The sequence below is a fragment of the Tursiops truncatus genome, chromosome 10, assembly GCF_011762595.2.
Source record: "Tursiops truncatus isolate mTurTru1 chromosome 10, mTurTru1.mat.Y, whole genome shotgun sequence".
NCBI lineage: Eukaryota > Metazoa > Chordata > Mammalia > Artiodactyla > Delphinidae > Tursiops > Tursiops truncatus.
The window spans coordinates 66,874,012-66,888,027 of NC_047043.1; the positions used below are offsets into that span (position 1 = coordinate 66,874,012).

Genomic DNA, 14,016 nt, shown 5'->3' on the forward strand with positions numbered 1-14,016 from the left:
GGAGTTACTTCAACTGATGTCAGTGAAAATGGCAGCTGGGGAATCCACGTGTTCCTTCACAGAAACACTAAAAGCTAGCAAAAACTGTGAGAATCAACAGTACTGGAATCCTGGAAAACAGCTAAAAGTTTACAACAACCAAATGAATCCTTACTTAAGGAAAAAAGTGACTGAAAGCTAGCAGGAGAGCATTGTGGCATTTTAATCTACCTCATCCATCCCCCCCACCCACCCCAACTCTTATTCTTTGGGGAATAAGAGTTTTGAAAAGCTTCCACATAGTCCTGAAAATCTAGAAAGCCATGCACATGCCATGGGCAGGGTGCATGCTCAGCAAAGACCTGAGAAGGCCCTAAGCTCTCACCTTTAGCTGACTATCAAGCCCTGCATGAGCAGGTAGTAAAGGCAAAGGCAGAGTTGTAAACTTTTGCACTGAGTGTTAAAGGTGTGCTCCAACAAAGATGCAGTATGCAATGCAAAGACTGGGAATTTTTGGGGTTTTCTGGATCCAAGCATTTAAGAAAATCCTGTTAAGTCACTAGCTGACCACAAAGCTAGAACAGAGACTTCAGTGACAGCACAAAGAACACAGTCTTTAGCTTAGAAAAGTCACTGAACAAGCAACGACAACCCACAATAAGCAGTAACAACAAAACTTGAGGAGGGGGGAGAATCTGATTTCTAGAGTTATCACATCATAATATTCAAAATATAGTTTCAACATCCAGTTTTCAACAAAAAAATTATGAGGCATGCATGAGACAAGTAAGTGTGGCTTATTCACAGGATTAGAAAGAAATGAACAGAAACTGTCCTTGAGGAAGCTCAGATACTGAACTTACTAGACAAAGAATTTAAATCAACTGCCTTCAACACACCCAAAGAGCTAAAGGAAACCATGGACAAAGAACTAAAAGAAACCAGAATGATGTCTCACTAAATAGAGAATATCAATAGAGAGAAAATGTAAACACTAAATAGATATTCTGAAGCTGAAAAGTATAATAACTGAATTGAAAAATTCATTAGAGGAACTTCCCCAGTGGTCCAGTGGCTACGACTCTGTGCTCCCAATGCAGGGGGCCCGGGCTCCATCTCTAGTCAGGGGACCGGATCCCACCTGCCGCAACTAGCAGTTCACATGCCACAACTAAGAGTTTGCATGCCACAACTAAAGATCCTGCATGCTGCAACTAAGGATCCTGCAGGCCTCAACTGAAGATCCCACATGCTGCAACTAAGACCCATCACAGACAAATAAATAAATATGGAAAAAAAAGAAAAATTCATTAGAAGGGTTCAACAGATGATCTGAACACAGAGAAGAATCAACGAACTTGAAGACAGGTCAATTAAAATGAAAAGTTTGAGGAAAAGAAAGAAAAAAGAATACAGAAAAATGAACAATATCTTAGAGACCCGTGGCACACCATTAAGCATAACCAACATAGGCATAATAGGAGTCCTGGAAGAAGAAGAGAAAGAGAAAGGGGCAGAAAAAATATGTGAAGAAACAATGGCCAAAAACTTCCCAAATTTGATGAAAGACATGAAAGAAAAAACTGCCAATGGAGGAATTCTATATCCAGCAAAAGTAGCCTTCAAAAATGGAGGAATCGGGCTTCCCTGGTGGCGCAGTGGTTGAGAGTCTGCCTGCCGATGCAGGGGACGCGGGTTCGTGGCCTGGTCTGGGAAGATCCCACATGCCGCGGAGCGGCTGGGCCCGTGAGCCATGGCCGCTGAGCCTGCGCGTCCGGAGCCTGTGCTCCGCAACGGGAGAGGCCACAACAGTGAGAGGCCCGCGTACCACAAAAAAACAAAAGGAAACAAAAAATGGAGGAATCAAGACATCCAGATAAACAAAAGATGAGGGAGATTGTTGCTAGCAGACCTGTCCTACAAGAAATGCTAAAGGGAGTTCTTTAGGCTGAAATGAAAGGACATTAGACAATAACTTGAAGTCATACAAAGAAATAAAAACCACTAGTAAAGGTAACTACACAGGTAAATATAAAAGACAATATTATATTTTTGGTTTGTAAATCCTCTTTTTCACCTATATGATTTTAAAGACAAATACACAAAGCAATAATTATAAATCTATGATAATGGGCACACAAAGTATAAAGAGGTAATTTCTTACAAATAAAGGGGGAGGGATGGAGCTATAGAGGAACAGAGTTTTTTTGTATAGAATATGAAACCAGATTGCCATAAATTTAAGATGTAATCCCCAGGGTAACCACAAAGAAAATAACTAAAAAAGAATCAATGATACAGTTGTCCTAACCAAAGAAGACTTCAGTCTCACCTTTGTTATGTTTCCTTTTTTTTTTTTTTTTTTTTTTTTTGCGGTACGCGGGCCTGTAGCTGCTGTGGCCTCTCCCGTTGTGGAGCACAGGCTCCGGACGTGCAGGCTCAGCGGCCATGGCTCACGGGCCCAGCCGCTCCGCGGCATGTGGGATCCTCCCGGACCGGGGCACGAACCCATGTCCCTTGCATTGGCAGGCGGACTCTCAACCACTGCGCCACCAGGGAAGCCCATGTTATGTTTCCTTTGAGGCTCCCAACTAGGTTTACACTAGGGAGTAAAGCTCTAGGGCACAAGTTAAAAGGAAGACTTTCTCTGCTGCAGAAACTCAAGAAGATTTAATAACTTCACTAGATTTTGTTGCCTCTCCCCAGAGGGGAAGAGGAAAATGTACTGAATTACTGGCCATTCAGACATTTTTACCATATCCAATTCTGAAAAAATTCAAAGCACCAAAAACAATGTAGGTAAACAGTAAAGTGACCAAAGTCTAAGTGTAAAATACTTTTTAATCTGCAAATTTCCTTTTGGTCGTAAGCATGGTGGCTCCTTTAACTTTATAACCATATGTAATCAACATAAAGCTTGTGACTAGTAACCTTTTGGAAAACCACTCCAAAAGATGTAAACAGTAGTTGGTGTAAGTAAGCTAACGAGTTAATTCAGGGCCAGAATAAATACAACAGCTGAAAACAATAACAGTATATGGTGCATATAACTAGATCTGAGAAGCAGAATGCCACTGTGAACACTCAGTAGGATGACACAACAGAAACCAAAACAAGAGTCTTTCACATTTTTGGAATGGGAACAATAACACTACTAGGGTTAATCCAACAGAGACTGTAAAAGTTTTTTAATTGCTCTCCCTGCTTCCTTATTCTTACAACACGTCCTCCAAACTGCAGCCACAGTGATTCCTCTAATGCTTATACATCGGCTCACATGGCCTCTCTGCTCAGACTCCTCACAGGACCTCTCATCTGTTCTAGATCAATCCCTGCACTGTCTGTAAGACCTACCATGACCGAGTGCCCAGCCACCTAGAGGGCTCATTCCTTACCACACCCCCTGGCTGCTCCAGCCACCCGGCTTTCTTATTGTGACTCAAACATGCCCAGATACTCTGCCGCAAGGTCTTTGTGTTTGGTGTTTGCTGTGCCTAAAAGGAGTAAAATCTCAGTTTTCAATGGTTTTCTTCCTCACTTCCTTCAGGGCTCTACTCTCATGTCACCTATCAGAGGGGCTTTTGCTGACCACATTACCTGAAATAGGACCTCCCCTTAACATTACTCTCTATTCTCTTCCTCTGCTTTGTTCTCATTCATAGCCCTAATTACTACCTGATGTTCTATATATTTAATTTTAATTTATTTACTCCCCAGCCTCTGCCCCACTGTAAGTCTCTGAGACAGCTGAAATTTTGGTTTTTTTATTGCTGTATACCTAGCACCTAGAAGAGTACCCAGGACAGAAGAACTATTCAACCAACTGTGGAATGAATAAGATAAAATTAAAAACATGAATACCTACAATTGAAAGCATGAATACCTACCTAGAATACATGTCATGGGGCAGGTTTCTTCCAGATTACTCAGAAACACTTCTTTCTTGTAGAACATTTTTGTGGGCTCGTGTTCCGTCTCTTCTGGGTGAATAAAGATGGGGCCGTAAAAATATGCAGCTCCATCTCGGACCCATACCTTTTCAATTCTTGGGAGAAAAAAAATGGAGAAATTCCATTAAAATAGAGTTCTTACAGGTTTCATTCCTAAAGGCTTAGTCTAACAAAAATTCTGTTAACCAAAAACTTAATGATATGCACTATTTAGAGGAGTTTCATTGGCTGTTTTGATAATAAGACAATTTCCTTGGTTTTTTTCCCCTTTAAGCATGTGAGAAGATACTTGGAAAAAAGAGAAGTGAACATTTGGCTACTCATCTCAGGGGAAAATTTTTTTTTTAACATAATACTAAGGCATACAACTTAATAGTTTAAGCTGACTCTCAGGTTTTCTTCCTGAGATGCTAAGCATCTATCATTGGATTTGTGAGCTGAATAAACACATCAATATTTGGGGTCAGATCACATTAGTGGCACATATTCCTTTAAGGCCATGGTTCATGACCTTTTTGAAGGTCAAGATTTAATACCCCTTTACCCCATGAGAATCTGATGAAAGTCACAGACCATCTCCCTAGGAAAAAGAAAAATTAACATCTGACTGTTCAGTGCAGATACTGTACCATTCCTCACAACCACACCATAAAGTTGCTATTATTATTGTCCCAATAGCCTCATGGTTCCAGACATGAAGCAGCATCCTCATTGCAGTTAATGGTAACTCCACCCTTCCAGTTCCTCAGGCCAAAATGCAGGGGCCACCTTTGATTCCTCTCTCTTGGACACTACATTCTTTTAACTCAATCTTTCAAAACAGGATCTGACTAATTTACAGAATTGGATCTGACTACTGGCCTGAACCACCATCATTCTTGCCTGGATTATTGCAATAGCCTCCTAGCAGATCTAGCTGTTCTACCTTTGACTCTTTACAGTCTATTCTTAACAATCAGTAGACAGAGCAATCCTGCTAAGACCTAAGTCAGATGTCACTTCTGGGGACTTCCCTGGTGGTCCAGTGGTTAAGACTCTGTGCTTCCACTGCAGGGGGCACGGGTTCGATGCCTGGTCGGGGAACTAAGATCCCACATGCCTCGCAGTGTCGCCCAAAAAAGGTCACTTTTGTGCTGAAAATAATCCATGATATTTCATTTAACTCAGTAAAGGCCCAAGTCCCTACAATGGTTTCTGAGTCCCACAAGATTTGCACTATATCCCTTGGCTCTCGTATCTCCTATCTAACTCATGTACAGCTCACTCCGCCTGTAACAAACTCTGATGATTTGAATAGGCCAGGAATGCCTCTCTTCCGGTCTTTACACAGGCTGTTCTCCGTCCCTGGAAAGCTTTCTCCCTGGATATTCACATTACTCACTTCCTTGGTTTCTTCAAGTGTTGGCTCAACTGTCAGCCCTCAGTGAGGCTTTACATACCATCCTATTCAAAGTTTTGAACACCCTAACTTTGACTATGGCACTCCTGATTCCCTATACCCAGCTCTATTTTTTTCCACAGCACATATCATAATGTAATGCACTATACACTTTACTTATTCATGATGCTTATAGTTTGTCTTCCCACTAGAAAAAAGATCCGCGGGACTAAGGATACTTGTTTGTTTTATTCACTAATGTATCTACAGAGCCTGGCAAATAGTAGGTGTGTAATAAACAATTACTGAATGATGAACAAATACAATGAGGAAACAAGCTCAGAGAGTTAAGTCATTTGCCTATGGACATTAAACTAGCAGGGCTGGGACTTAAACCAAGATCTCTTGGAACCAACTACTTTCCTTAACTACTATCCTCTACTGCCCAGCCCTGCGCCCTGACTCCTTTAATGCTATTCTATGCCATCCAACCATACTTCCACCCATTTACTTGTTCATCAAATATCTGAGCCTCACGCACTATGCTTGGAGCAGGGGATATAAAGGTATATCTATCGCTTTTTTGCTCAAAAAGAGAGGGTCTCTAACTCTCAGGGCATTTGCAGTCTGGTATGGAAGCCTGATAATATAAATGATATGTGCTCTGAGAAGAAGGAAATACACGGTGCTCTGAGAATGTGTAATAGGGAGACCTAACCTAGTCTGGAGGAGACAGGAAAGGCTTCCTTAAGGAAGAGCCATTTCAAATTTAAGCTAAAGGAGTTCACCATATGAAGCTGGCAGGGAGATTTCTGGGTTGAGAGTTCAGTAAATGGTAGGAGAAGAAAAAGCCAAAAAAAAAAAAAAAAAGGGATTCATGGAAGCAATTTAAAGAATTTAAAGTGTGGCTAGAGGCGTAAGCAGGGAGAGTGTGGTGTGAGAGGAAGTTGGAAAAGTTGCCAAGAGAGTGACTTTAGCCTTCATTCTAAACAGTGATGAATTTCTACTGGCTCCGAATCTCTCAAACCAAACCTCGTCTTCTCTACCTCAAAAACGCTCACCTGCCCACACGAGGGCGCACCAGGCCATGGGACTTGATGAAGACACAGTCGCCAACCTTCAGCCACATGTCATTATACCGGAGCTGCTCAAAGTAGTGGCAACCTGGTTCACCGTTAGACATTTCCACAGGGACATCTTCTTTCTCCTGTGGTAAAGGGAACTGGTTGAAGACAGGCTGCTGACAATCAAGGAGTTGGCAGAGAAGGTAAGAAGGGAGAGCAGACTTCCTTCATTTTAACTTAAAAGAAAAAATAACCATAAACAGAGGCTCTGATAAAGATAGGAAACCAAAGGAATAGGTTACTGAAATCAAACTAAGTCTTATCAAATATTGTATCTATTTTAAATTTCTAGTTAATTTTCATAAAATAAAGTTACTCCAAGACTGTTTTATTCCCCTCTCTTTTCTTCCCCCATTCTCACAGACTTTAGGGAAAAAAAAGCAATGGAGAAGACTTATCAGCATACAGAAAACAGCCTCACGCAACTGTTAAAAAGATAAGGAGCAAATTCTACACAAGCTTCCTCTTCACCACATTTCTTCACATTAACAACTGACTGATTTAAAAATTTTATCATTTTGATTTATTCCAACATGGAAAGGAACAGCATAGCCTCTATGACATAAACACACATACTCTGTTTTTGAATAAATAACAGGGTCTGTCACCTACTGGCTGCTGTGACATGGGTAAATTACTTGACCTCTTATGCCTTAGGTTCATCATCTGTAAAATGAAGATATTGTGCCCATCAGGTGGGGCTGTTAGGAAGCTTAAATGACACAATTCATGTTACGTACACAGAATAATGCCTGACTCAGAAGAAAAATAAAAGATAATTCTGACTAATGAAAATAAGAAACATAATTTACTGAGAACCTAGCAGATACTGAGCACAGCACTAGGTGTTTTAAATATAAAAGCTCTAAAACACATAAAAGCTGAGGAAATGGCAGAACACCTCCCAAATTTTCTACTGAGAATATCTCCCTGAGAATATCTGAAACTTCAAACTTAAGGGAAAAAAAATCTCCTTTAGACTGTCCAAAATAATTTAATGTTTTGATCTTTATGATTTCAAATGTGGTACTGAAATGGACTTCCTGGAAAATCCTTAAGAATGAGAGAGGTCCCACATATATGCTGGGTGAGGAGCACCTGAAGGAATGGAAGCTATGAAAAAGAAAGCCCTGAGATTAATACATTTTTATTTCAGGAATGGGTTCTGTTCTAGTTATTCATCTAAAAATTTCTTAGCATGACATGTTTTGGCCATGCAATATTAAAATAAATATATGAGACTAAGAAAAGTAACTCATACATAGAGAGGACACTGGGGACTTATGAATTCTAATGACAATAATAACAAATTCATTTCCCACATTGACTTCCACTGACATTTCTTCTTTTAAAATTAATGTCTCTATGATTCCCAGACATATTGGTAAAATGTAAAAAATAACATGTTTTTTCCCAAGCTCCTTTTCTCTTAAAAACACTGTAAGGACACTAAAATGGATATTTTTTCTAGGATACTAAAAATTCAGTTTTTCCAGTTTTTACATTAACAATTTAAAAACTTTATTTTTCTCCTTTATATAAAAAGTGTATTTGTTGGAAATAATTCAAACATTAGAGTATGTAAAATTTAAAAAACAAGTCTTCTGTGATCTAACCCTAGAGATAATCATCCAGTTCAGTTTATAGTTTTCCATGTTATTTACACATACATATATGTAAACATACATTTTGATTTTTTTGAGTAATGATGGAACCACATCTCATTCTGCAACCTGTTAATTCCTTTTGCTGGCTGCACAGTTTGCATTATATGAATGGATGTATAACAACTTAATTCCCATTCACAGGCATTTGGGTTTGGCCTAGGGTTTTGCTTTTACAAACAACACTTACGTCACCCTTTGGCATACCTAGTTGAGTACTATGTTGGAACACATTCCCTGCCATCAAACAGCAGGGCCAAAGGGAATGCCACTGATGGGAGATGAGAGTGTGTTACCCCACACTGACACCAGGCTGCATGTATTATCAGGCTTCAGACCTCTTGTCAATTTGTTGGGCATTTTAAAAGTTATTAGATTAATACGTTTTCTTACATTTTTGAATGACCTTCTATAAATGATCTATTTGGTCCTTTGCCCATTTTTCCAGTATTATTTTTTCCCTAGACTTCAAAGAGCTCTTTGTACATTAGAAACAGCAGTCCTTAGACTGTTTCATTAAACTAATTGATATTGTCAATTGTATCAAGAAAATGATCTTTTTTTTTTCTTTTATGGCTACTGGGTTTTATATCATGTATATAAAAGGATCCATTCCAAGCTTATAAATGAATAAAAGATTACAGGTAAATAATAGTAAATGTACTTATGTCAGCAACTTATGTTTCTTTTTTAATGTTTATATCTTATTTTGGAATATGAAATGAGGTAGAGTTCAGGTGGGTTTTATTTTCTTCTTTTTTCAAATGGCTACCAGTTTTTCCAGTATCATTTGATTCCATCCTCTCTTGCTGATCTGAAATACTACCTTTATACAAACTTTCAGTTATAAAATAAATGAATCACAGGTATGAAATGTACAGTGTGGGGAATAATTACATAACATCTTTGTATGGTGACAAATGATGACTAGACTTACCATGGTGATCATTTTGAAACATACAGAAATACTGAATCATTATGTTGTACACCAGGCAGGGGATAGGGGGAGAGGGGGATTGGATGAAGGTGGTCAAAAAGTACAAACTTCCAGTTATAAGATAAATAAGTATTAAGGATGTAATGTACAACATGATAAATATAATTAACACCGCTGTACGTTATATATGAAAGATGTTAAGAGAGTAAATTCTAACAGTACTCATCACAAGGAAAAAAAAATTTTCTTTTCTATTTCTTTAATGTTGTATCTATATTGAGATGATGGATGTTCACCAAACTTACTGTGGTAATCATTTCATGATATATGTAAGTCAAATCATTATGCTGTACACCTTAAACTTATACAGTGCTATATGTCAATTATATCTCAATAAAACTAGAAGGAAAAAAAGGCGATTGTGGGACAAAAGGGAAAGTATGAATCAAGTCTCTAGATTAGTAAATAGTATTAAAGTTAATTTTCTGGTTTAGATCCTTGTACCATGCTTTACAAGGTGTTAACATTAGCAGAAGCTGAATGAAGAGTATAAGGAAATGTCTTTGTACTATCTTTGTTAAGCACCTGGCACATTTGTTAAGTCTAAAATCACTTCAAAATAAAAGTTAAAATATATAAAACTAGAGACTTCCCTGGTGGCGCAGTGGTTAAGAACCTGCCTGCCAATGCAGGAGACACGGGTTCAATCCCTGGTCCGGGAAGATCCCACATGCCGGACAGCAACTAAACCCATGCACCACAACTACTGAGCCTGCGCTCTAGAGCCCACAAGCCACAACTACTGAGCCCGTGTGCCAACTACTGAAGCCCACATGCCTAGAGCCTGTGCTCTTTAACAAGAGAAGCCACCGCAACGAGAAGCCTGTGCACCACAAAGAATGGTAGCCCCCGCTTGCCGCAACTAGAGAGAAAGCCTGCGCGCAGCAATAAAGACCCGACACAGCCAAAAAATAAATTACTTAAAAAAAATTTTATATATATATATAAACTAAAATGAATGAATATCTTTATATTCTGGATTTAATTGTGAAAAGCCTATTCCCTCCACTGACCAACCCTGAGCTAATATCTTAATATTTTTTTAAATGTATTTTTGTAAAATGTAATACTATTTGGCAGGGTAAAGCACTCTTGACTACTCTTTCAGTTTTTCTTTTTCTGGTGACTGTCATGTATTTATTCTTTCCTAAGAATGCTAGAATTAAAAAAAAAAAAAAGGATGCTAGAATAATTTTGTCAAGTTCCAAAACAACTTATTCAAGTCTTTAATGTCCTGCAGTAGACTATCTTTCTTCCCATAGGTTCCATATACTCCTTTTACGATAATTTCTTAATGTATGTTTTTTGTTCATATGAATTGGATATTTTCTTCCATATGATTTTTCTAACAGTTGTTAAAGTGTATTCAACATTTTCATTTTACTTTCAAAAGTCTTATGAATTATTGTTCTGTTTATGTAAGAAAGCTAATGACTTGTATATAGATTTTGAAATTTCTACTTGTTGAATTGTTTCCAAAAACTTTTCAGTTAATTTCTCTCCATTATCTGCAAAAAAATAATTTTGCCTCTTATTGTCAATAGTTTTGTTTGTCTCACTACATTGGCTACTCTCAGAAAAATACAGATAATGGTACAGAAAGCACCTCTGTCACGTGTATAACTTTAAAAGGAATTTCTTTTACTCTAGGCTTGAGATACGAAGACAATTTTTAAAAATCACTTTGAGGAAATATCCATCTGAAGACTTCAATCAAGATTGGTACTATACCTTATCAGATAATTTCTCCTTTTATCTACTAATTATAATGACAGGTATTACTGAATTTTCCTAATTTTGAACAATCCTTGCATTCCTAGAATGAACTCCCGCCTACTTGGTCATGTTGTTCTCAAACAACTAACTTGATTTCACTTGTAACAATACTTTTTTCCCAAGTATTTTTTTGTATCAATATTCATACAGTGAGACTGAACTGCAGTTTTCTGTTTTTACTTTGTCAGACTTTGGAATCAAGATTATTCCAGCTTGGTAAAACAAACTGGGAAGTTTTCTTTGCTCTCCATGCTCTGCAATAATTTTTTTTTCTTTTGGCCGACCCACACGGCATGTGCGATCTTAGTTCCCCAACCAGGGATCAAACCATGCCCCCTGCAGTAGAAGCGCAGAGTCTTAACCACCGGACCGCCAGGGAAGTCCTTCAATAATTTAAAGGCTTAAAAGAATTTACCTATGGAATTATCTGGCCTGAGTACTCTTTGAAGTGAGCTCTTTGACATTAAAAAAATTTCTTCACGTTGTTGTCCACTTACATGTGTTATCTCTTCTTGATTCCACTTTACTAACTGGTATTACCCTAGAAAATTATTCACTTCATTCAGGTTTTTAAAATTATTATTATTTTTTGGTTTTGTTTTATTTATTTTTTGGCCACACCATGCGGCTTGTGGGATCTTAGTCCCCTGACCAGGGATCTAACCCAGGCCCTTGGCAGTGAAAGCATGGAGTCCTAACCACTGGACTGCCAGGGAATTCCCTCATTCAGGTTTTCAAACTTATTAACAGAAATGTACAAGTCTTTAAATTTCCTCTATATTTTGTATATTAAGCTTAATTCCCTTCTTTTTCCTTTATTAGGATAGTTGGTAGTTTATCTCATTGAACTTGTTGAAGTCTCCTTTTTAATTCTGCTGCTCTATTTATTCATTTATTTATTTATTTATTTATGGCTGTGTTGGGTCTTCGTTGCTGCACACGGGCTTTCTCTAGTTGCAGTGAGCGGGGGCTACTCTTTGTTGCAGTGCGCATGCTTCTCACTGCAGTGGCTTCTCCTGTTGCAGAGCACGGGTTCTAGGCGTGTGGGCCTCAGTAGTTGTGGCACGTGGGATCTTCCCGGACCAGGGCTCAAACCCATGTCCCCTGCATTGGCAGGCAGAATCTTAACCACTGCGCCACCAGGGAAGCCCTGCTGCTCTGTTTTTTAAGTATTAATTTCTTTCTTTCTTTTAGAGTTCCTTCTATTAGGCTGTTTTTGTTTTGTTTTGTTTTTTATTTATTTTTGGCTGTGTTGGGTCTTTGTTGCTGCATGCGGGCTTTAGTTGCAGTGAGCAGGGGCTACTCTTCGTTGTGGAGCACAGGCTCTAGGCACGCAGGCTTCAGTAGCTGTGGCACACAGGCTCAGTAGTTGTGGCGCACAGGCTTAGCTGCTCTGTGGCATGTGGGATCTTCCCGGACCAGGGATCGAACCCATGTCCCCTGCAATGGCAGGCGGATTCTCAACCACCGCGCCACCAGGCAAGTCCCTAGGCTAAGGTTTTATATTGTTGCTCTTTTTCTAATTCTGAATTTGAGTACTTTATTCATTTATTTTTGAGACTAGGTATTCTGAAATGTAAAATTCTTTTCTACGTGGCTATTATCTACATACCTTTTCCAAGTTAAAACTGTCTTCAGTTCGACTGTCCTCTGAGTTGTCTGTGTTCTTTTCATCATCCCCTTTATCCGCATTTGCAAATACAGAGGCCACTCGGACCACAGGCAAGGGCACATCTCGAGGGACAAATCTAACTGAGCTGATGGGCATGGTCCATAGTTTAATTTTCTTAAAAGATTTGGTTTTGGCAGAATACCGTGATTCACAGACAAAAACATCCTCATCTCGAAAGTTTTCTGGGCATAATTTAAAGTATTCCTGGTGGATATAAGAATAAAATCAATTAGGTGGATTTTCTGAAAACCAATCAACTAAAAAGCAAATAAAATCACCAAACAAGCAAAGAAATAAAAGCTAAAGTATTAAGACTTTTTGACAGTGAACAACAAATGGTAAATGGCTAGAGATCTAGGAGTATTTCCTTATACTCAATGGCCTTACTCACCACATACTGTTTAGCTTATTTAGCTTACCAACTGCTCCTCTGACAGTATACTAATATTTCATACAGCTATTATATTCCTTAAAGCTATGGGCATGTGCCTATACTACATAGACAAAAAAAAAGTGCACCTTATTACCTAAAACCACACTAACAATTTATAATCATCCTTCAGAAAATGTCACCCTTAAAAATTTGTCTGCTGATATAAAAAAATTTAAGCTAATTGCATATAGCTATATAGTGTAGGCAGCAAATGGTCTTTCACCATCATGTTCAGGTTAATTTCTCCCCAAATCTTTACAGAAGCTAGAGACACAGCTTAAAAAAAATTCAACAGTTTAAAATAGAGCTATCAATTTTGTAAAGATCAATTTTTTGTGTTTGTGAATTTTATTCCCATGGAATAATTTATTGTTTTGGGACTAATGAGTTTCTTACCTTAACAAACATGACCACACATTTTCCTAGAATTTTACTAACAGGAACTTTATTGTAATAGTCACTCTTAAAAACTTCTTTTTCTAGAAATTTTCGTGTAGCCAAATGGAATGTTTCATTTGGCCGATAAAACCAACAGCCATACAACCATTTTTCACCTCAAAAACAAAGAGAGAGAGAAAGAAAGAGAATTACCATTAACAAAAATAACATATTCTTTGTAAAATGAACAAATACTCCATCCATTCTGCCATGGCCTAAACCTAGCAAGGTGCTTTTAGGCCACGGTTCCTTAATACAATTATCTTAGAAGAAACAATACTTTAAAATAATGAAATGTAATGAGACCTAAAAAATGCTACTTTCCCCCTCCTATTAAAAGATGTATAATAAATAGAATAAGGAAGGTGATGAGACCTACTCTACTCTGCTGGGTCAGGACACACATAAAGCTGTGTGCTTTTATAAGGATGTAAGATATACTAAAAGACATATTTAGCTCTTGGCTGAAGGAATACAAAGGTATTTTACATGATAAACAGCTGAAAGAATTGGATTGCCTGGATCACACTTCTGCTTGCTTTTGGTTTCATTAACTCCTATTCATTCTCTATGTCTCAAGTTAAAGGCGATTGTTCTAGGAAGCC

At 38.3% G+C, this 14,016-nt stretch overlaps 1 protein-coding gene across 17 annotated transcripts in view; it reads right to left on the bottom strand.

Annotated features, from left to right (window-relative positions):
- PBRM1 (polybromo 1) overlaps positions 1-14,016 on the bottom strand; it is a 101,933-nt gene that overhangs the window by 23,173 nt on the left and 64,744 nt on the right. For all 17 annotated transcript variants that reach the window (XM_073811206.1, XM_073811205.1, XM_019947450.3 and 14 more), the window contains 4 exons: positions 13,370-13,527; positions 12,481-12,744; positions 6,369-6,514; positions 3,867-4,024 (listed from right to left, as the gene is read on the bottom strand). In XM_073811206.1, coding sequence (XP_073667307.1) covers positions 3,867-4,024; positions 6,369-6,514; positions 12,481-12,744; positions 13,370-13,527 — 726 coding nt within the window. The remainder of the gene's footprint in view (positions 1-3,866; positions 4,025-6,368; positions 6,515-12,480; positions 12,745-13,369; positions 13,528-14,016) is intronic.